The sequence below is a fragment of the Enhydra lutris genome, unplaced genomic scaffold (assembly GCF_002288905.1).
Source record: "Enhydra lutris kenyoni isolate GAN:26980312 unplaced genomic scaffold, ASM228890v2 scaffoldscaffold93, whole genome shotgun sequence".
Taxonomy (NCBI): domain Eukaryota; kingdom Metazoa; phylum Chordata; class Mammalia; order Carnivora; family Mustelidae; genus Enhydra; species Enhydra lutris.
In genome coordinates, this window is record NW_019154177.1 from 4,308,162 (window position 1) to 4,332,422 (window position 24,261).

At 45.2% G+C, this 24,261-nt stretch overlaps 1 protein-coding gene across 1 annotated transcript in view; it reads left to right on the forward strand.

Moving 5' to 3' along the window:
• Positions 1-6,087: 6,087 nt before the first annotated feature.
• Positions 6,088-24,261, forward strand: part of LOC111138638 (doublecortin domain containing 2) — a 134,892-nt gene continuing 116,718 nt past the window's right edge. The window contains exons 1-2 of the mRNA XM_022490669.1: positions 6,088-6,380; positions 10,653-10,707. Coding sequence (XP_022346377.1) covers positions 6,088-6,380; positions 10,653-10,707 — 348 coding nt within the window. The remainder of the gene's footprint in view (positions 6,381-10,652; positions 10,708-24,261) is intronic.

The window sequence follows — 24,261 nt, forward strand, 5'->3', positions numbered from 1 at the left end:
CAGTGACTCAGGATATTTAGCTTGTGTTGGAGATGGAGTTCTATCAGTATCCTTTCTAAAGAATCACTAAAGGCAGAAATCATATATGAACAAATATATTTCATAATAGCATTGAACGCAATGTTGGCACCTTATAGCAGTGGTTCAGCTCCCCTCAAGATGCCTTCGTTCTGCCTTCTTCCTTCATGTCTGCATCATGCTTGACTCTCAGATTAATTCATTTAAAAACTATTTATTGAACACCAGCCTTTACCACGATGCTAAGTGCTGGAAGATTCAGGCAAGATAATATTTCCCTCTGTGGTTCAGGGAAAATAGAAACCCTCTGTGGAAATTCTCTGTTGGGCTTACAGAACACACCCGTGTGAACTGCAAAGTTTTTCACTGATATTAAATCTCACCTTGAGGGGTGTCTGGGTGGCTCAGTTGGTTAAGCCTCTGCCTTTGGCTCAGGTCATGATTTCAGAGTCCTGGGATTGAACCCCGCATCAGGCTCTCTGCTTGGTAGGGAAACTGCTTCCCCCTCTCTCTCCACCTACTTGTGATCTCTGTCAGTCAAATAAATAAATAAAATCTTTAAAAAAAAAAAAAACTCCCCTTGAAATTGTATGTTTTTCAGAGAAGGAAAATAGTAACGTAGGAAAATGTGATATTCAGTTTCTGTATAATTTAAAGATAAATTGCTAGAGATTCCTTTGGGGTTTATTTTATGGCAGGAAGCAATATAAAAAAAGAAGTTTCAAGTTTATTGTTTCAGGAGATTGTGGTTACTCATCTCATACTCTAGATACCAATAACTCAGCTAAAGTAGGAAACAATTATTTGTTATTGTTCATAACTCTTTAGATATGTGGCAAGCGTTTTTACTAAGCTCCAAACCCAGGTAGGGAGAGGGGTCATAATGAGAAGGAGAAGGGTTAGGGCATGTTAGGTAGCTGGAATCTACATGATTTGGCTGTAAATAGAAGCGGGTGGTCCCTCTTACAGATCCCTTGGGCTTTAAATATGGCCAACTGGGGGACGCCTGGGTGGCTCAGTTGGTTAAGCAGCTGCCTTCGGCTCAGGTCATGATCCCAGCATCCTGGGATCGAGTCCCACATCGGGCTCCTTGCTCATCGGGGAGCCTGCTTCTCCCTCTGCCTCTGCCTGCCATTCTGTCTGCCTGTGCTTGCTCTCTCCCCCTCTCTCTCTCTGACAAATAAATAAATAAAATCTTTAAAAAAAAAATATGGCCAACTGGGGTAGACATCCCATCCCATATCCCTGGATATGAAGATGAATATAGTCATTACTGGTACCAGCAGAGTTCACCAGACAAGAGGAAGTCAGTGCTTATCAGAAGCAGCCACCCGTATCCAAACGTATATCCAAGAAACATGGTCTTGAGAAGTTGTTGCTCTTTCCAAGAGTGAGTTATGAACACTAGTTGTAAAAGTAATGACACTCTTTGAGGAAAAACTAGCAGAATATGTCCCGCATTCTATATACATCTCTAATGCCTTGAAAGACTGGCAAAACTCAGTGGTGGGTAAGAGTCTGGTTTCCTCACTTGATGGAATGAGAATAGGTATTATATGCAACTGATGAATCACTAAATTCTACCTCTGAAACCAACAGTACATTATATGTTAATCAATTGATTAAAAAAAAAAAAGAGTCCGGCTTCCTGTGTTGGTGCTTTCATCTGTATCCGGCCATGCATTTTCTCTCCAAAGCTAAGCAATTAGTTTTAGAATCTCTTTAGTTATCAAGTATTTTTTTATTTGCTCATCTGAAAATTTCTTCCACAGGAGCAGTTTCTAAATATTTTGAAGCTGTATATTGATTTTTAAACTTAAAACATTTTGACTTTATTCACACATCAAATGATTATTTAGTACTCTTACATATATATCTCATATATGTCAGGCTCTGTGCTAGGCGCATGCTCTCTCTCTCTCTATGTATATATATACTAGCCTCTGTGCTAGTACTATTTTATAAATAAATATATATATATCAGCCCCTGTGGGATAAAAATAGACATACTTTTTTCCTTCAGTGAATTTATACCTATACACATATAATTATAGAAAGATTAAACATCCAGTCATACAAAGACAAAAATTAAACATATAATTTTACAAAGGTTCATAATTACAACTGATAAGACCATGGAGAAAATATATCTTGAGCTGGGAAAGAGGAGAAATGACATTTAACTGGGACTTGAAGTACTGGTTGGAACACAAGGCAGTGGGGGGCGAGGAGCTGGAAAGCATGTACAAAGGAACTCGAGGAAGTGGAAGGTCAGGTTTTGACATTGGGAAGCCATAGGGAGAGTCGAGTGAGAAGGGAATGGACTGAAAGCGTCATGAGCCGGCATATCCAGGGCTTTGGGATTATTGTGGATGACGTCGGGTATTATCTTATGAAAAGCAGGGACATCCATAAAGTTTTCAGCTGGAAAGTGACATGGCTGGATGTGTGTTTTTCAACAGACTTTCAGTCTGGCTGTCCTGTGGAGAATGGCAAGTAGGGAAACAACGGGAGACAGGGTGACACTTCTGGTGATGATGGTGGAAATGGATTTGGAGATGAGCAAATGGATTCACTTATGAAGGAATATTTGAGAGGGAGAATGGATAGAGGATGGTGACTGACTGAAGAACCCTTAGAAACCCAGGGAGCAGTGTGGTCTGGTTTCAGTCCAGTATCCCATTGAAATAATTATTATTTCTGCAGAAAGGTAGACTAGGAAGCATTTCAGAGATTTACTCAGGCTCTTGAGGAAATGCCCCGTATCTTTATGGTGTTATTTTTAATGCACACTAAAACTTCTTTAAGAATTATCTCTTGTGGGGCGCCTGGGTGGTTCAGTGGGTTAAAGCTTCTGCCTTCAGCTCAGGTCATGATCCCAGGGTCTTAGGATCAAGCCCTGCGTCAGGTTCTCTGCTCGGCGGGGAGCCTGCTTCCTCCTTTCTCTCTCTCTGCCTGTCTCTCTGCCTGCTTGTGAGCTCTGTCTGTAAAAAAAAAAAAAAAAAAAAAAAAGAAGAAAAGAAAAGAAAAGAAAAAAAAATCCTCTCCTGCCATCTCTCACCCTCAAGGTCTTTCTGACACTTAGGAAGAAGCAGGAAGACAAAACTGTCCTCTCTCTGTGTGTGCACTAACAGTGTCCAGCATCAGTCTCTGAAGTGGCTTCTTGTTCCCCCTCCACTGTTTGAGATCAGGGTTCAGGTACCCTTGGTGGCTTCTGAAATGCTTCTCCCTTTGCTCAGTGGTTTTGGGCTTCTGCACAGCTCAAAACCAAATTCAGCAAACAGAGGAGCAGAGAGGTTGAAGAGATGACTGTTCGCTGTTGTTTCTCTGCACGGTCAAATGTGTTCTGGGAGCAAGAGGAATGTGTGTTCGGATGCGTCGAGGAGGGCCCCTTTATGGAGAAGGGAAGGAGAGGAAAAGAGAAGGTGTTGGTGAAAACATGAGATCCTATGAACGTGTTGAGTCTAGGTTGCTTTTTGATAGTCTAGGGAAGCTGTTCAGGAGCCGCCTTGTGAGAGTCAATTGTTAAATTTTCAAAAAAAATTTCAAACATGGCCACTAAAAAGTTTAAACTGTATAAATGTACAGTTAAATTATATTACATGTACAGTTAAATAAATTATATTATAAACAAAGGTAATAAATACACTCAAAACTCGCCACCACCTGTATTTTACTATTATCTATGAAGTTCCAAGTCTACTCTAACAGTATGGTGGAGATACCAAATAAAGGCATGCAACTGTGCCTTTCTTGCCTTCAGTGACATGAGACTGGTAGCTGGAAATCAGCCACATTTGCAGTATTTAAACTACAAAAATTGGTAAAAGGTATGAATCAAGGACTTCCCCTCCCCAACAGCCATTAACTAAATACTTGCCACCACATCACTAAGAGACTACTGGGTAAATAAGTCTGGCCCCAGGAGACAGATCTGCACTGGAGATACTCCTGTAGAAGGAACCAGAATGTACATGTGAGGTGGTGGGTTCATGGACTTACAACAAGGCCCCACACTTACGGACGTCCCCGTGTCTGGTTTAATGCTTTCCTGTTGCCATCTTGATATTCTTAATTTTTTGAACAAAAGGCAGCAAGTTTTCATTTTGTGCTAGGGTGGTATAGGTGGTAGAGGGGTTTGGGTTGTCTGGGGGTTGCTTGGTTTACTGCCTTCTTTCCGTCAAAACAGGTTTTCTGCCTTATTTCCTTATTTGGTAGCATATTTGCACAGATAATCTCCCCATTCATTCCCTTAACCTGTGGGTTCTTTACAACTGGCTTACAGAATTCCCTTCTCTTTTCTCTCTGTATTATTCTCTTCTCTTTGGTCTTCTTTGGAAAACTGTGAACTCTCCAGACATGAATGTATTAGGTAACCTTAATAAAAATGTTTCTGCTCCAGATTGCGATGTTTACGCATTCGCCTTTTAGATTCATAGGACATGGTGGTCAAGACAGTTCTGGAATCACAGAGAAGGAGGCTCGAACTTTTGTGTGCGACCCGAGGTAAGTTTTTTTGGTTTCCTCATCAGAAGAAAAGAATAATGCTTGCTTCTGAAGGTTATTGTGAGCATTCAAGGAGACAGTGTAATCAAGATCTTAACGTAGTGCTGGCTACATAGAAAACATTCCATTAATAGCAGTTATTAAATATATTATATATATCATATATATTATCAATGCTACTTCTGTTCATATATGATGCGTTAGGAGCAGTCAGTAATGAAGTCTGCACACAGCAAGGAGAATTCAAGGACACTTTTCCTGGCCTCACAATACGTATGTCCCAGAGTGACTTGGCCAACACTCAAGATACTGCAGGCGGCCGTCTTCACCGCTGTATCACCAACCTCTAGCATAGCGCTTGGCACACAGGGGGCGTCCATTTATATTACGACTGCACAGTAACGCCACCGGGCGTCCCCTCCCCCCACCCCCGCAAACCCTAACTTCTCCACAGTCTCTGGGGAGGCCCCGGGGCAAAGCCCAAGGGACCCGGGCGCGCGCCAGGCCTCATTGGCGGACGCGGCTCCGCGCGTGGCTGCAGTCGCTATGGAAACGGCGAGAAGTAACAAGTCCATCCCTCCCCCCCGCCCCCCCCGGGGGGTGAGGGAGGCCCGCGGAGGCAACGGCAGCGGAGGAACAGCGGCAGAGCCGCGCCGCCCCCGAGTTCAGCGCGGTGCCAGCCGAACCGCTGCGCCGCGCCCCCGCCCGGCCCTCGCCCTCCCCCAGCCGGCCCTCGAGTGCCGCCAGGTACCCCCGCGGGGGCCGCGTCCCCGGGGACCCCGCCCGCTGCCTCCCGCCCTGGGACCCGGTGGCGCGCCGCGGGGTTCAAACGGTACCCGGGGGACCTTCGCCCGCGCTGGCGCTGCTGGTCGCCGGTGGGGCCAGGGGTCCCGGAAGCTCGAGCCTCCCCCGAGGCCCCCCTTTTCTCCCTCAACGCACATTAGAGTATTATTTTTCGGCAAATAAGCATGTGGGCAATTCGAGCCAGACTCTCCATTGCTTTCATTTGGGGAGCAAGCAGGAGAGGAAGGGGTTAGGGGGCAAAGCGAGAACGGGCAAGCGTTTGCAAGAGTCCCGCGACTAGGAAGTGAGACATGGAGTTGGAGCGTCCTTGCCCTTCGTGTGTGCGTGGAAGCGCGCGCGCTCACCTCTCCCTCCCGCGGCGCCTCGGCTCCCGGGAGTGAAGACCCTCGCGCGCTCGCGTCCCGGGGCGGCTCGACCTGGGCTCTGCCCCGAGCGTGCGAAGCAGGGTGCTGCGCGCACGGCGAGCGCTGATTGGCTGTGCAGACTGTGGGGAGCCCGCCGGACGTGCACGGCGCGCCCCGCAGCCCGCGGGGTCCCCGCAGCCGGCAGGGTCTCCGCGGGGGGAAGCCCGGCGCTCAGTCCGCGCTCCGCCTTTTTTTTTTTTTTCTTTTTTCTTTTTCTTTCTTTCTTTTTTTAACCGCGGGCTTGTGTGTTTCGCGTTGGTTTCAGCAGGCGACCCCGCGGGGTGCGCGCGGCGAGGCATCTGGGCAGAGAGGCACCTCCCCTGAGAAGCCCGTAGGGCGGCGTCCCGCGGGGAAGATGAGCGGCACAGGCGCCAGGTCCAGCCACCTGTCCCAGCCGGTCGTGAAGAGCGTGCTGGTGTACCGCAACGGGGACCCCTTCTTCGCGGGGCGTCGCGTTGTCATTCACGAGAAGAAGGTGTCCAGCTTCGACGTCTTTCTGAAGGAGGTGACGGGTGGCGTCCAGGCGCCCTTTGGGGCGGTCAGGAACATCTACACCCCGCGGAGCGGGCACCGCATCCGGAAGCTAGACCAGATCCAGAGCGGGGGCAACTACGTGGCCGGGGGCCAGGAAGCCTTCAAGAAGCTCAAGTGAGTCCGTCTGTCCCCTCTGCCCACCGCTGAAGGTCGTCGCCTGAGCAAAGGAGTGAGCCCCGCCTCGCCCACCCGCCCGGTGACCAGGGGCTGGGGCTGCGCGGGTGGATACCTCTCGGGCTCCCGCTGCGGCTGGGGTGGGGGGTTATGTGTGACTGGGGAAGCAGGAGGAACAGGAATCTTAGAAAAGTGTTCAGTGACCAGACTGGACACTTGAGCGTTTTCCGTTGTTTTTTTTTTTTTTTTTTTTCTTTCTTCTTGTTTTCTTTCTCCTTTTTCTTGACACATGTTTTTTGAGTTTAAATAACTGCTTCTTAAAAATTATTTTGAACTATTGGATAGTATGTAATCACCAGAGGAGAAAATTGCTTTCTGCCCTTCCCCTCACCCCACCTGCTTAAATTCTTCCAAATTTTCATTTCAGGTAGAACTGACCATGCCCCACTGCTGTGACCCTCCTCCCACCACCTGCATGTTTACGTTATTAGCATAATGCTTGGAAAAGCTTTTTGGCTTATGGTATCTGCCTATATGTCTGTCTGTAGGTACTTGATGGCCAGACCTTCAAGTGCAGGGGGTCAGTCTGCTTATTCCCAGTTCCTGGCAGAAATCTCACTCATACAGGTGGTCAGTGAGTTCGCAAGCTGTGCTTAGATCTGTGAAAAGAACAAAGATGAGCTAGATGTGACTCCTTGTCTTTAAGAGTTTGAGATCTAGCAGGAGAGAGACCACATGCACACTAATCATTTTAATGCAAAGTAGAAAGGAATAAATGGAATTAGAAAAATAAAATTATGTGGAAGTTCACAGTTGAGGGACATTGTTTCTGGTGGGGGTGGGTGTTGGAGGATAGGTAGAATTTAATATTCCACACGTTTTTTTTTTTTACAACTTCATTGAGATATATTTCTCACAACATAGACTTTACTTATTTCAGTCATCTTTAGGAGGTTCATGGAGTTGTGCAACCATCACTATGAACTAATAATGTTAGCACATTTCTAACACTCCAGAACAAAACCCCAGTTTCCCTTTCTCCACATCCTCTGGCAATTGCTGATCTACTTACTCTCTGTGTCTAGGGATTTGTCGGTTCTGGATATGTCACACCAATGGAATCATACAATATGTAGCCTTTGGTGTTTCTGCCCTTTTTCACTTGGTATGAAGCTTCCCAGACTCATCCAAGTTGTAGTGTGTATCAACACTTCATTCTTTGTCTTGTTGAAGAATACCCCGTGGTTATGGCTATGCCACATTTTGGTCATCCATTGAGAGGCATGTGGGTTGTTTCACTTTGGGCTATTATGAAATAATGCTGCTGGAGGCAATTGTGTACAAGTTTTCATTTTTCTTGGTTATATACCTAGGAGTGGATTACTGGATCGCATGGAAACTTTATGTTTCATAGTTGTTAATACAATGTTTTCATTGAAATTTGGCTTGGGCCTCAGGATAGCAAAAACGTATCCTTATTGCCAAGTCTAGACTTGTGAATTCTAATTTTCACTATATAGAAATATTTTCCCAAATATCCCCGATGTTGTCACATTCACTTTTCTTTTCTGAATCTGCTTTAACTGAGTTCTGAGTGTTCTGCTTTTTTTGCTCTGCTAGACATTGTTTTTAATGCGAGATGACAGATGCATTTGGAAACCTCCTTCAGCACACTTTGGCTAACTAACTTCATGGATAAGAACTAGATGGAGCCATGTGCTTCAAAGATACTTAACACTTAAAAATCAGGAGACATGAGGCTGAGCTCTTTCTTAGCTGTGTATCTTTGGGCAAGGCACTTGCCTCAGCAAGTCAGCCTCCTGATACCTACAAGGAGCATAACCATGCTTGAATCATGGTCTTGTTAGGAAAGTGAGTGCGATGGATGTGAGCATGCTTTGTAAACATCAAAATGTCATAGAATTACAAAGGATCACTATGTCCATGTACAATACATGTTTCGTCATATATCTTGTTGATTTTTTAAAAAGATTATTTATTTATTTGACCCAGAGAGGGAGTTCAGAAGTAGGCAGAGAGAGGGGGAGGCAGGCTCCCTGCTGAGCAGAGAGCCCAATGCAGGGCTGGATCCCAGGACCCTGAGATCATGACCTGAGCCAAAGGCAGAGGCTTAACCCACTGAGCCACCCAGGCACTCCAGGTCTAAGATTCACTTTTGTAACTCCTATTCTCTTTTGTTTATTTGGCCCTACCGACTCAAAAGATTAAAAACAGGTCCAGTTCCAAACCAAAGAGGAAGTGTATTTCAAGTCATTCTTTATATGGATATAAGAGATTTGCATGGTAATCTTTGCTCTTAACTCATATACAAAAAAACTCCCGAGTTTGTTATAACAGTTTCCATGGTTAGTTTTCCATGCTGACAGGTGAACAGTTTGTTTATTTCTGTTCAAGTATAATCTATGGTTTTAATGATAAGCCCTGAAGATTTAAATGCTGAATGTGTTGGAAACTTAGCAGTCGCAAGTTTACATAACAAATGGGGCAACCGGCCAAAGAAAAGAAAGCCCAGAAGATATTGAGGGTAATTTATGTCATTTGGACCCTAAGCGATGTTTGGGAACTTAGCAATGGTAGAAAAAAATACTCAAATGAAAATGATCAACTTCCTTCTTGAATTTCTTTGACTCAGGGTTTTCCTAAAATTTTTGAAACCATAGTTAAACTTGAGGTAGCTATTCAACCTTTATTTTGTAGCGGAGAATTCTAGAGATAGCTATTTTCCTTAAAGCTTTCCTGTGTGGAAGTTTTGGAAGTTGACTCTACTTCATTAATTTTGTGGGTCTGAGATCACTTTTCTGCAAATGGCAGTTAAGCTGTTTTGCTCTTGTGTCAGAAATCAGTCCCCGCAGATTTGCAAAAGAGCCATTTTACTGCTAAACAGAGGGAGTTTTGCACTGTCTTATGTAAATACAGTTCATGTAAGAAAAATGTAAATTTCCAGTGGTACTGATTAACTAAAGCATTCTATCCAAAAATACAAACAACAATAACAAAACATAGATAAAATTAATTCTAATATAAACTCTGTTTTTGGCAACTCGGCACTGATGGTGGTTGAGGTATCTTTGCATCTATGGTTATAAATTAAAGGCTAGATTTATACTTATTTTTATATTAAAACATTTATTCACCACCTGCTATGCGTGAAGGACAGTGGAACCAGATCGCAGTGATGGCCTCGGGGCCTGAGGTTGACACAAGTGTGGCTTTCAGGTTGTACTCACACTATAGCTAAAGAAGATCACTAGTTAATATCTAGAGCAAGTAGTAATTTAGTAATAGGGGTCTCCAGAGGTTAACGAGGCCATCCATGTACATTTTAGCTGAACCAGTGCCTAAACATCCCCGTGGCTGATCATTTCCATATCATGAAAGTGTTTTCATAGGGAAGAAGATATCCCCCCCCTTCACAGATGGTCTAATGCATGCTGTCAGTACTTCCTTTGTTGTGTTTTTTGTTTTGTTTTTTAGATTTTATGTATTTATGAGACAGAGAAAGAGAGCAAGAGAGAAAATCTGAAGCAGACCCCAAGCTGAGCCCAGAGCCTGATGTGGGGCTCGATCCCATGATTGTGAGATCATGACCTGAGCCAAAACCAGGAGTTGTCAGATGCTTAACCGACTGAGCCACCTGGCACCCCAGTACTTTGTTTTGACCTAAAAGCTGTGACAAATGAAACTGTTAAGGAACTGTACACACAAACCACTCTTTCTATCAAAACTGGTATAAGAAGGGGCATCTGGGTGACTCAGTCAGTTAAGTGTCTGCCTTTGGCTTAGGTCATAATCCAGGGTCCTGGGATTGAGCCCTGCATCGAGGTCTCTGCTCCATGGGAAGCCTGCTTCCCCCTCTCCCACTCCCCCTGCTTGTGTTCCTTCTCTCGCTGTGTCTCTGTCAAATAAATAAATAACTAAATAATCTTAAAAAAAAAAAAGGTGTAAGAATTAGTAATACTGCATAGATAGTCAGGGGCCAACCATTGTGGGGAAAAACGTTTCCTCGAAGAAGTGTGTGTTTCTAAGACTTCAGTGTCATTGATGTTGGGAGAAGACATGGACCGGCTCTGGTGGGTGATGCTCAGGGCAGTTCCTAATTCCCTCATTGCTTTTAATTGGTAACTATTTTTTGCTTTAGGCCTAAGCATTGCCTATGGCTTGCTTTACGTCTTAATAATTTTTAATAAGAAATTTACATAACTAACTCAAAAGCAACAAAAGGAACCTTACTGTTTTGTTTTCCTCCCACAGTTACTTGGACATAGGAGAGATGAAGAGGAGACCTATGGAAGTTGTTAATACAGAGGTAATACCAGTGACACTTGGAAGACTCCAGTAAATCACAGTGCCATTTTTGTATTTCTTACTGCATATCTTAGAACTTGGAATTTGAGGTGTGTGAGTTCTTTAAACGTGAGCATATGTTTCTCTGGGCTCTAGGTGTCTGAGGAGGAAGCTGGCAACGTGCAACAGATGTGCAGTAAATTTTTCAATGACCCTTTCTTGCAAAGATCATCCTTTGTGGGGGAAGTGTTCCCAAGGGCTCTCATTTAAGTGCCGAGTGTTCTGCTGAGGAGCAGTAGCTCCTAGTGTCTCTTACCTGTGGGTCTGTGCACCTGCTCCCAGACAAGGTTCTGACTGGTGGTGCACATCTTACCTGTGAGAAACCCAACCCTTCCCTCCGACTAGGAGACTGCGTTTCTTCCGCTGTATTTCTCCCTGGTGATTCCCTCGTCTTCTCCTTTCTTCCAACTGCATCTCCTTTCTTCCAACTTCCCCGCTGTCACCTTCCATTTTTTCTTAGCCCTTCTCCACAAAAGCTTCCAGAAGAGATAAAGAGAAAGAAGTGGAAGAAATTTGGGCATGCCGGGGAGATGGGAGAGGTGGTGGGAAGCAGCATGTCTGAGCTCCTCGACTCCCCAAGCCCCGCTCCTCCCTGAGGCCCGCTGTCCCCCTTCTGTCCTCCAACCCTGCCTCCCAGTCTAGACATGGATGCATTCATTCCCCTCCCCCTGCATTCCCTGGTCTTGATTTTCAACACAGAGAGAGCTCCCTCCTGAAGTCCACACCAGGATCCACCAAATGACCACTTTGAGCAAGAGAAGCCCCTCCTTTCACTGCCAGAAAGGGAGAGTTTTGGGGTTCCTGGAATCCCCAAAGGGAAGTGTGAATGCATTTTCTCATCAAGATACCACTTGAGCTCTCAGTTCTACTGTATTATTCCTGTTGTTTGAAGGAGAGGACTAGATTTCTGAGCTGTTCTGAGAACCTGCTATGTGTGTAATTCTTACTGGGGGATATACCTCTCTCTTTTCCACGACTGGTGTACAATCAAACCTTTAGAACGCAACAAGTTTAAGGTTAGAGGACTATCTGTGTTCAGAATTTGAGAACAGACTTGACGGACACCGGCCTTTCACAAAAACCATAGATGCTATTTTCTTGATTGGAGGTGGTGATTTTATTTAGCATTTGTGTCTACCGAGAAAAGGTGGCACCCCTTTGTCAAAGGCTATTGATGACCCGCTGTTGTTTGGAAGAAGGTAACATATCTTATTCCCAGTCACAAGGAAGGGTTCAGAGAATTCTTGAAGTGGGTCTAGAACATGCTTACATGGAATCGGAGGGTGGACAGTAGGTTCAAGGGGGGATCTGCCCGTGCAGTAGGAACACAGACCATGCTTATTCAGAGATGTTCTGGTATAAAGGGTGAGTAACGTTACTTATCAAAATTGGGGTATTTCCCTCAAAACTGAGATAATGTCATACTGTCCATATTGTCTGTGTTGGGCTGTAACAAAGACCATCACACCGGTGCACCAGTCCGTTATCCTCGTAGCTTAAACATATTAATTCTAAGAATCCCCAGCCCGTGTTACTCCTAGAAAGACCCTTTATAGTTCAGAAGCGTTCTGCTGGGTGTGTGGCTTTGTGTCCTAGGCGCTGCAGGCCATTTGCGCATGTGGTAGGAAGCCCGGCCAGTGGGCGCTGGGAGTTAACAGCATTCCTTCCCTTCTCCCAGAGCTCCCGCACCCAAGTTCACAATATGATCTGGATGTTCTCTAGCTAGTTAATAATTTAGACACAATGGTATCCACTAGCTGACCACAGGTCACAGCAATGAGACTGTGCGTGTCACCTTGACATTTGAAGTCCCTTTGTGGTTTCCGTCATTGCTTTTCTGTTCCATGAGGCTCATCTTTGAAGAGACACTGAAAGGACAGCCAGGCCTGTTCCTCTTGCTCTTGGTGGCCATATCACCAGGACAGAGAAAGGCAGAACTCTACCGACCTCTGTCACTAACCCTAAAGAAGTGCATGATCTTATCTGGCCAACACCTCAGACGGCAGGAGGAAAGGGGGAGAAGAAAAAGGAGATACGTCTTAAAAACTGAGAAGGCATCTTTGTGGGGGTTAGCCCCTGCTCCAAGATGGGCAGCACAGCATGGTGGATGCAGAGAAGATGTCCCTTGTCTGCCTATATGTGGGTCTTTCTTTTACTGATATTCAGATAAAGGAAGCTTCTAGACCAGGCGTACTCATGCTCCCAGTCCTCAGGCATTTTCTATAGCTGTCTTCTCATCTTTCTTCCGACACTCCCTCCATCAGTGGGGGTCTTAACAGAGACGGGTTGCTCATCTTCGGACCTTGGCACCTCATCTCTTATTTACGCCTTCTTGGTCCTCTCTTTGCTTCCTTCTCCCCTCCTCTCAGTCCAGGTGCAGATCTTTTGTGATCCTTCCACATTCCAAGTTAACTCACCAGCTTTTTTCTTTCCTCTGCCACCTAAGCAGGCTGTGTTTCCTCTGCCCTCCGGCTAGAAGCCTCTAATCTGCACAAAGCGTGCCTTTCCCCGTCCTTACCGGCCCCACTGTGCTCTGGCCCTTTTGCTTTCCTGAAGGAGTTTCTCCTTGTTTCTGCACCTCATCTGCTTTGCCTTCACGGGACTGGATGCCTGTACCGCGCAGCACATTGACAGGGCACTGGGGGCAAAGTTCAGCAAGACACACAGAGCCTCTCACCCCCGGGGAATTTAGAGTCTTGCTGAAAAGACAGATGTATGCCCATCTAGTACCAGACAATAAGTGATTGCATTTGATAGGGCTTCGATCCAGTTTGTGTGGAGCTTTTGAAGGGGTCTTGACTCCATCATGTTGCAGCAAAGGCTGAACTGTGGTTGTTCTGTGTTTCCCGTATAAATGGGATGTTACAAAAAAAACCTAAAGCATTTCATGGCCAACTTCTGTTTAGATTTTGTTGTGGGGATAAAATAAGCCGTCGTTGAGCCTTTGTGTGATATATTATTGTGTCTCCAGTGTAATCTGGAGCTGTAGGAAATGAATGTTATGACTTCACAAGGATTTATTGGCTGCCTGCTGTGTGCTAGTCTTTGGGCTTGTCCCCTGGGAGCCCAGCAACAAGGCGCTGTCCTCGTGGACTAGACCACTCTGTAGCCTCTCTTTCTTGCTCGGATGGATTTTAACTCCATTGGCAATGATCTTTGTTGAAGAACTTGTACATTGGTTTGATTCAAGGCCCTCATTTTGAGGGCTGAATGGTTTTTGAACTGAGTATCAGACTTCCCCATTATTAAAGCTAGCTTGGTCTCCCAGGCCAGTTCAGGCTCGGGCCTTCGACCTTCCTTCTCGGCTTCCCCTGTCTTCTTCTCCCTGTGTCTGGTTCTTCTCTGCTCTACCCCGAATGCAAGTGTCCAGAACAACCCGGAGCTTTCTTTTCTTGACTCTTGCCACTCTGTGTTCTCAGAGCCAGCAGAAAAGATCATTTTTGCCCATTCCTCACATTCCTATTTCTGAAAAAAAATGAAGGATCTGTTTGGGTTTCTCCTTGCTCTTTCTCATGTGCGAGCGGAGGCAGTAGACACACGTGCACTTCACGACCGGTGGACGATCAGGCTTGCCTTGGTCTGAGTAATGTGCCCAAGAAAAAAGTACGCTCCCTCTAGTTTTGAGAACTGGGGCCTTAAAGAGAAATCTGCCAGTTAAACTCTGAGCTAGGACCCCAGCGAATGCATTTCTGAGGAAGTGGGATCCTCCTTGTTGGATGAGCCATCAGGTTGAATTCTCTCTTTTTTTCTTTTTTTAAAAGATTTTATTTATTTATTTATTTGAGAGAGAGAGAGAGCATGAGAGGGGGGAGGGTCAGAGGGAGAAGCGGACTCCCTGCAGAGCAGGGAGCCCGATGTGGGACTCCATCCCGGGACTCCAGGATCATGACCCAAGCTGAAGGCAGTCACCTAACCAACTGAGCCACCCAGGCACCCTGAATCCTCTTGAATCCACGTCCCTCATCTTAGATGTTCAATTATGGAGAATTGGGGGGAACTCTGTTTCTTCTTAGTGGGGAGGAACACTCGCAGGGGCCCCTGAGAGACGTGAGAGGTGGGACGAGAGATTTCAGGAATATCAAAACTGACAAGTTTGGGGTAAAGGGGGTTGCCCGTACTTTAGGTAGGTTCCTTTGGGGCATAGCTTTAAGGTTTTGAATATAATTCTTAAAACTTCAAACTTCAGCTTAATCATTAGGTATAATCTCTAATGAAACATACTATGAGAGTTGCTACTTAAAGGCTTTTGGTTGGAAATGGGATTCTAGGCATTAAATGGGGTATAATTATTAACCTTGCTGAGGGGAAGGCATGGGGCTTTCTGATTTAACTCACTAATCTTTAGCCTGGGAATTCTGGGTTCAAAGGGGGGAACTGCTATACAGTAAAAAGTCCCAAATATTTCTTTCTTTAACTTAGGGAAAGATTTCCAGATTATGTTAGACATTTACTAATTCACTGAAGAATCAAAGAAGATAAAACCCACATCTGTGAGATCTTTCAACGATAATCGAGGCCTCTCCCCAGTCTTTTATTTCTTACCTTCCCCCGCCTCTCTAATGTAACTAATAAGTCAGAGGTGTTTTTCCAAGGATAGTAAGTGCCTGTCAGTGGTCATGGTGATTCCAAGGTGAGTATGACCTTGTCAGGGGTCTATGAAGACAAAGTTTTCTATTAAAAAACCAACTGGCTATACTTCATTTCCCTTTCACACTTTCTTGTTTTACTTTTTTTCTCAGTATTGAGCTGTGTACGTGTGTGTGTTTGAACAAGACTGAGAAAGAAGTGTTTATGTCAATCGGGAAAATATTGGTCTAATGAAAAGTATCCATAAATAACCCTAATCAGCTCTGATCCAAAGCTAAAGGATTAGTGATTTTAGTTTGTCCATTAGCCCGAATCATGACTTTTGTTCCAAATATTTTGTATTTTCTATTTGGCATTTAGACATGATTTTTAGGAGATTGAGTGTGAAAGTGAAGGCATGTAATTAGAAAACGTGTAATTTTAAAATTTATGGTAATAAGCTGTTCTAAGCAAAGACAGACCTAAACTAAACATTTGGAAAATAATTACCAACCTTTTAAGAAGAAAACAGAAAAAGTATCTAATAAAATAAATTGCTAACTAAATGTATGTGTTTGAAAATACCACTTAATTGAAGTGTCAAACTGTTCATAATAAAACGCTTAAGCCCCCACTACACAACAAAACCTACTGAACAGAGAAAAACTTCTTGTTCTTATACTGCATGGGATTCAGACACATAAAAGATGAAATTTTAGGAATGTGCACTAGGATTCTGCCATGGTATACCAAGCTTCTAGTTGTGCGCTTACTCGAAAATCAATACTTAGTTTCAGGTTTTAGGATAATCATTAGAAGGAGCTTATTGAGTTTTCTGCTAAGGTCGAAGGGACTATTCATGATGGATGTATGATGTAGGAATAATCAGGAAAGCGTGACTAGACAAATAGCAAAGTATAGCCAAGGAAGGCAAATAAATTCTGCTCAGCCATTTATTGAATACTGCCCAAGAATGCTTTCACATTTTCTCAAGATTTAGCAAGAGCCTGCTGACTGCCAGCCAGAGAGCTAGATTCCGGCCATACAGACATAAAAAGACCCTTACCATGTGCAGATCAGAAAATAGGACAAGGTAATTGTTGTAGGAGGATGCTGGAAAGAGTTTGAAGAGATAAGATGCACCAAAAAGAAGAAAAAGATTGAAATATAATACCAGCGATTGTTACCCCAAGGGGAGAAAATGATTTATTTAGACCTAATTCTTAACTGGCTTCAGTACTTACTAAGAAGGTGGTAACTAGCTCTTCTCCATCACAGCTGAGTACCAAAAGGGGGAAACAAAATCAAAATACAGGGTGAGGGGGCTGAAGAATTTGAGTCAGATTGGAAGAAAACTTTTAAGAAAATTGGTGATGACTACCAAGCAGTTATTGAAAGAGTAGGTCACGGCTCCTTTCCGCCTGTTTCTAACGGCAGACCCATTCTTCTGACTTGCATGTCTCATTTGCATACCAAGATGGCGGAGCCGAGTTGAGATTGACATGAGGTTCAAAATGCCCTCTGACCCAGGTTTTGTGGGAGCCTTCCTGGGAGACTCAGGAAGACCCGTGCTTGGGTTGTCATGCCCTCTATGGAGGAGGCCGTGTGTGGGAGAGGACCGCTGGAGTGAAGGTACCCCAGCATCCTGGACAGATAGAGCAACCATCCTGAGAGATGTTTCAGGTTTTTCCCCCCACAGTGTACATCTGGGAAAAAAAACCCAAGAGAGTGGTATGTGAAAGGAATAAGAGAAGTGAAACTCAGAGGAATCAGTGACGAGAAACAAGCATATAACATCATCTCTGATGATACACTGATTTTTGATTATGGTATTAAAGCTTGTCAGTGTATGCCTAATTTTAAATTTTATTTCCCTTTAGTTTAGAGCAAATTCTCTGTGTGTGTGTTTGCATTTCCTCTTTTATTCTCACATGGGCTACTTGTAGAAGCTTTGTTTCAAAGACGTCTTGGACGTCTTGGTCGTTTCAAAGCCCTTGGACGTCTGCCGGTTGATTAGCGTGGAAATGAAGCCAGGACTTGTGCTTGGACCCTATGGGCCTCTTAGTTCTACTGGGTCTGTGCCCCAGACTGACCCCCAGACAGCTCCCAGCCCTCTCAGGTGTGGTGCTGGTGAAGGCATGGGTGAGAGTGTATGGGTAATTTAGCTTACCTCTATCACAGTGCTGGAAAAACACCTATAAAGTTCTCTATCTTGAAGGTAGGTCACAGGCTAATAGTCTTATCTTTATATACAAAATAAGCCGACTTCAAAATGGATGGATGGCAGTGTTTTTTTAAGATAGGGTTATTGGGGTGCCTGGGTGGCTCAGTCAGTTAAGTATCTGCTTCTTGATTTTGGTTCTGGTCTTGATCTCAGGGTCACGAGTTCAGGCCCCACATTGCGCCCTGTGTTGGGCTCCCCACTCAGTATGGAAACAACTTAAAAAAAAAAGGCTATTTATTTGCATTTGGTTGATTGCAGCAGGAAGTACACAGGTGGTGTGCCTTGGTGTCTGGCTTGGTCAACAATGAGAATTTCATTTATCATTGTGAAAGCCTCCTTTATAAGCAGCCACCCAGATCAGGCTCAGATGTCATCGCATGATTACATAGTTGGGATGTTTGGTTTGTTGAAATAAGGTTGGTTTCAGCCCACCTGGTAGCTGGGAAGTGGGAAGGGATTGTGGGAGAGAGAAAACTAAATTGATTTCAGTATATTTGCAGTGTCTAATGTTTAACCTGGAACATTTCTGTCTAGGAAATTTCTGATGGCAACCTGTGCTGCTGGGTGTGTGTCTCATCTTGAGTTTCAGAGACTTAGGAACTCCTATGGCCATCTTTCCTGTTTCAGATTATACAACCTAATGTAACCAGGCTGCTGACTTGCAGACATTTTACAAAACAAATCATCTAATATTACCCATATTGTAAAGTGTACATTGATGGGTCAAAGGCCGTCTTCGCAGCCTGTTTTCCTAGACGTGAACAGATAACTAGATTTCTAGTGCTGCAAGGCTTGCATTAGTGAGTATGGGCTCTCGCACCGCTGCTTTTGAAAACTGGATTAAAAAAGTGATTGGAAATCTCAACTTTAAATTATATATTTTATATATTACTATGTGTACGTATTACTATAGCTTTTAGTATGGCTTTTGCAAGTGGAGAGCTTGTTTCTCACGAATGCTCCATTGGCTGATACTTAATTGAGTCAAAGAGTATATAGAAACTGAATTAAATTACCTTTCTGTGAGGCGGTGCTTCTCCTGGTCAGATTGCTGTTCACTTGTGTTATCCAGCTGCAGTTAATTTATCAATAATATGGATTAACCTTGGCTCTTCCCAACTGGTGGTCTGTCTATTGACATGCGATGGGTGTGGATATAATGGAGTGCCGGGGATGTGATTTGTCCCTGGCAACTTTCAGCATTTTAACTCAGTGACTGTAATTTATTTCTAAACTCTCCTCGCCTCCCCCACCTCTGTAATTCACTTGTTCCCATATAACCATAGTCAAATTATAATTCTCCATTTGGGAATTCCCTTTGCTCTACCTTCTGGTACCAAGTCAGTAGGGTTGAGTGCATCCAATCTGGTGGCAATAGGACATGCCCAGTGCCTACTATAAACGTATTCATTCGTAGGCAGTCCTGGCGAGAGGTGTACCTGGAATCTGGGTAACAATTGCTTTAGCTTATGTGTTGCAGATACCACGTGGCCACTCTGAGTTATAGGCAGAATCATGAGATCACCATGGCAGTCTTCTCGTGCCCCATCTAAGCAATCCTAAAGACTTTGGAGCAGATGGCTGTGTTTCCAGGGTGTGGGGAAGGGGAGTCTGGAGATGAATTGCTCCGTGTCTCTGCTGTTATTTTTGTCCTCCTTTCACGGAGGAGAACGTTGGGAGCTTTAGGGAATGACACCGATCGCAAGTTTTATGGATCTTTTTGGTAGTAAAAAATTAGTATCACAAATCTTTTCATCCAAAAAAACAAAAAAAAAGTATCGCGCCCCGATTCATGTGCCAGGCATCCTGCTACATTGGGTTTACAGGGGCGGGGAAACCAGACAAGGTCATAGCCTGCATGAGGCGTATTGTTCGGTGGAGGCCAACAAGCTGTCAGAACAGAGCACGCAGTCCAGGGGGCGTGGGGTGCTGGAGGGGCAGTGACCAGAGCCAGGGGGCTCCTGAAACGTTTCCTGGGAGAAATGGCATTTCAGTGGAGCCCTGAAGGGATGAGCGGGTGTCCGCCAGGCCGGCAGGGGAGGAGGAGGTCCCAGCAAAGGGAGCAGCCTGTGTGAACCTCTGCAGATGAGTGAACGTGGGGCACCTTCCGAAACTCACACCAGTTCTATTTGGCTGAAGCATGGAAAGGCATGGGGGGGTGGCAGGGAGGGGAGGGGGATAAGTGAGAGATGAGACTCAGGAGGTAGAGGGGGATCCAGCGATATAAAAGGTTTTTAAAGGAGCTTTGGTGTTCTTCTAAAACCATTGGAAGTTATAGAAGGGGTTCAGCAGGGGGTTGACAAGATGACCCTTGCTGCCCCAGCAAGGCAGGATGTGGGGAGACCACTTAGTGGAGAGGAACATGGTGCTCACGACTGGGGAGACTGAGGAGAGGGTAGAGGGACCAGATTTGAGAGGCAGGCAGGACTCTCATGAAGAGAGATTAGTGGATGATTCTTGGATTTCTGGCTCTGTCAACAGGATGCATGGTTCTATCATCAGTGGGAAGATACAGTCCCCTTCATGGAGACAGGGAGAATAGTTTGTTTTTTTTTTCAAAGATTTTATTTATATAATTTAGAGAGAGAGAGTGAGGGGAGGGGCAGAGGAGGAGGGAGAGGGACAAGCAGACTCCACACTGAGCATGGAGCCTGACGTGGGGCTCGATCCCATGACCCTGAGATCATGACCTGAGCTGAAACTAAGAGTCATACATTTAACCGTCGGAGTCACCCAGCATCCACAGCCCCCCGCCCCCAGCTTTTTTCTTAATAACCATGACAGTCAGAAATATTTGAAGTCTTAACTGTTTGGATATGGAGCCAACCCAAATGTTGGGAGTTGAACAAAACTAGAGCCCGCCGTGGGGAGAGAGGGAGAGACAGACAGGGAGAAAGAGAAAGAGAGTTTCTTCACCATGTGCTTCGTAGTGTTCCAAGCCCCTCACAAAGATTGTCTAACTCAGTCCTCACAACAGTAGTGATTGTTACTATTCCCTTTTAAAAAAAATTTTTATTTTTATTTTTTTAAAGATTTTTATTTATTTATTTGACACACAGAGATCACAAGTAGGCAGAGAAGCAGACAGAGAGAGGGGGAAGCAGGCTCCCTGCTGAGCAGAGAGCCCGATGTGGGGCTCGATCCCAGGACCCCGGGATCATGACCTGAGCCGAAGGCAGAGGCTTTAACCCACTGAGCCATCAGGCGCCCCTACTGTTCCCTTTTGCAGAGGAAGAAGCTGGTGAACAAGACACGGTCCCACAGAGCTCATAGTCGAGAGGCACCGACTGTGCCTTGTTTGGTTTTGAGAGGGCGCTGAGAGGGCGAAGAGTCTTGCTTATTGATTACGCTTTGCTTTAATGATGACAGGGAAGAGAAGATACATAAAGAAGACTACGGTTGGGAAGTGAATCCGGAAAAGGGGCACAATTTTCTTGCAACATCCTTCACACTCTTTAACAAGTTACCGTTAATCACGGGATCTTGCCTGGCATTATTTTAGTTGTAGTCTCAGGGGACTGTTTTTTTTTTTTTTTTAAACCTTTGCTAATATTCCCTCTAGGACAGGATATTTATGTTGAATATTTCCAATACAGCACTTGAAATGGCTTTGGCATGTCTACTTATAAAACGGCTCCCCCAGGAAACCTAAAATATTTTTACATGGAAATTTACCACAGGGTGCAAAGAGGTTAGAGAAGGAGACATTGAACCAAGAACCATGGATGAATTTTTAATTGTCGTGTTTACTGCTAAAGGTCTGTTCAGTCTCTTTAGCAAACATTCTGACCTGATGTTTGGAGTAACAGCTAAGAGAGCAGCCTTTGGGGTGGGTGGAAGGGAGGACGGGAGGCATCTGTGTTGGACCCGAATTGCATTTTCTCCCCACAAGATCTCAAGGTGTAATTCACCTGATCTCTGCAGACCTCACTGTCTTCATCTGAAATGTCAAAATAATAGTACCTCTTCAAAGAATTGTGGCAGAGATGAGAAGCACGTAGACCGACGTTATGCTCTCAGCACCGTGCCAAGTGAATAGTTTGAATTTGGCCGATGGACATTGTGCCTGGTGGCTCTCATGTCTGTCAGGGCTCTGTGGGTTGAGCAGCTGGTCAGTGGAATAAGCCATCGTACTCACTGCTTTTCCGGGCTGTGGCCTGAAGGGGAAAATGTAACTGAAGTTGCTTGGGGACGACCCACCCATCACAGGTGCTGTGGGGTGTTTCTTACTCCCTCTGACTGGGGTGCCCCAGACTCCATGCCTGATAAACAGTTGGGGTGATCATTATATAAATACATGAACTCACTTGTTTGTGAGGCTGAGTCTCAGCATTGTTCTTCCGCAACAAAACTTAATAGCATAAACAGTGATTTACTTTGCTTTTGGGTCCTGTGTGTCAGGAAGTCAGGGAGGACCCAGCAGAGAGAGCTTTCCTCTGCTTCAGCGTGTCTGGAGTTCAGGCTGTAGGCTTGAGAGCTGCGCGCTGGGGTCCTTGGCAGGCTTGTTCCCTCGTGTGAGCGTAGCTAATGTCGGTCACCAGCTGGGCTTTAGTTCCTCCGCACCTGCCCTGTCCTGTGTGGTCTCCTTGCGGGCTAGATGGATGGAGCATCTTTACAGAGTGGTGGCAGGGTGCTGGAGGCAAGTAGGGAGAGGGGGGGAGGGAGAGAGAGAAAGGAGGAGGAGGAGGAGGAATGAGAGAGGGGACAGATAGAGAGGGAGAGACAGAGCCAGAGAGACAGGGGAGGAGAGGGAGAAGGAGAGGGAGGGGGGTTGCAGGGAGAGGTGGGGTGAGGGTGAGAGAGGGAGAGAGGGAAAGAAGAAGGAGGAGGAAGATGGGGAAGGATGGAAGGAAGAAGGGAGAAATGGAGAGAGAAGAAGAGGAGGAGGGGGAGGAGGAGAGGAGAGTGTGGGAGAGAGACGGGGGACTGGGAGAGGAGGGGGACAAAGAGAGAGAGAGGGAGAGAGAGGGAGACTCAGAGTCATTTCTACCGCCTTCTTTTCTTCCGGTCAGTGTTAGGTCCTGTCCAAGGTTTTCAGGGAGGAAATAGATTTTACCTCTTGATGGGGAGTGGCGAGATTCTAGAAAAAGCGGGCCAGAAATATTGCTGTGGCCATTTTTGGAAGATACAGTCTGCCACCCTGGACATCTCTCTTGCTTACAGCATCTCGATGTGGTTATTGCCTGCCTTCAGACATCCGTGGGTTTGATGAAACCCTTGTGAATTAGCACACAGGCTCTCCTCCTTTCTCTCTCCCCCCTCCTCCTCTCTCTTTTTAGCATCCTGAAGGGCACAATATACCATTTTTCCCCGACTGGAAGACATTGTAGAAGGAGACGTTCACTGGTAATATGACAAAAGTAGTTCCCTGTTTCCCGCAGATAGAATAAGTGATGATTTAGAACGTCCTGTGAGTTGAAGGTCTTCATCTATTTATTCCAAGGACGTCTGCAAACAAGTATGTGTTTCATTCATCATGGAAACTGCATAAGGATTTTTTATTCCCTAATTGACGGGAGGTACATTTTCCTTTTCAGAAGCTGATGCATGTCAATTGTCATTGAAGAAATTAATAGGGATTTTCCATGGAATTACCCCACAAAGCCATTTCTGTCAAATCATTTGCACATGAGGGGAGGTCTGCCCCTTCCTTTTGATGTTCCACCATCCTGTCCTCATGCTTCATGTCTCCATGCTGGGTTGCTCACCGAGAAAGAGAGCCGGGCAGTCCTTAGGAGCTCATAATGTAAGCAGATGGTGCTGAGAAAGGTTAGAAGACCCGAGAAACAATGCTCAGCTGAGACTTCCATTCTGAAATGGCTGGATGTGTGTTGGAAGGCTGAGCGAGGGAAACCGATGGAAATGACCCGTCCCCAGACGGGATTCCCTTCCCGTCTTCACTCAGGTAGGAAAGATCTTGTAGACTGGGTGAGATGACAGGAGTTGCTTGAGTAAAAGATAGGAGGACCTCTGAACAGCTGAACATGGGATGGGGCACTGATGGATGTCACGGGACAGGGTGCTGATGGATGTCCGCGTGGATCTGAGAAGAACAATGGAAGAGCCTCTTATTTCAATATTCCTTTTCTCCCCAAATGTTGTACTTGTGGAGAAGAGAAAATGCTCCAGTTGCTTTTCACCATGATTCATTTTGATGATTAAAATACCTAGTTTCAAAAAACCGCAATAAATTTAAGCTTTTTGGGAACTCAGCCAGGCACCTCTGTGCTGGGGGAGAGTTCATTACAGTGCTGAAACACTGGATTCAACCACAGCCTAGCCTTCTCTTACTCAGACTGAGTGGGCTCTCTTTCCTTGCAAATTCTCTGTTCCTCTTGAATCGTGGGATCCTGTCTTCATGCAGTAATCTAGAAGGAGATGGCCCTGTCTCGAATCAGGAAGGTAGCCAGCGTTACATACTAGCAAAGCAAACTCACAAAGATCAAAATTCTTGAGTGTTCTTCGTGGTGGCCCATTTGAAAAGGCCAAGTTTTCAGATACTTTAGGAGGCAAATCCCTTCTCTTTCAAAGCCAGACGGAATGACTTTCCAGTGCGAGATTGCCCAACCAATACTGATTATACAGGGTGACGCTTTCCTTTGATTTCCTACGCCCTTCCCCATGGGTGTGAAGATTGCAATTTATCCTGTGATGCTTAGGGCAGGTTTTGGAGTCTTTAAAAGAAGCATGTCTAGAAGTTACAGCCTGGGGTTGTTTGGTAGCTGG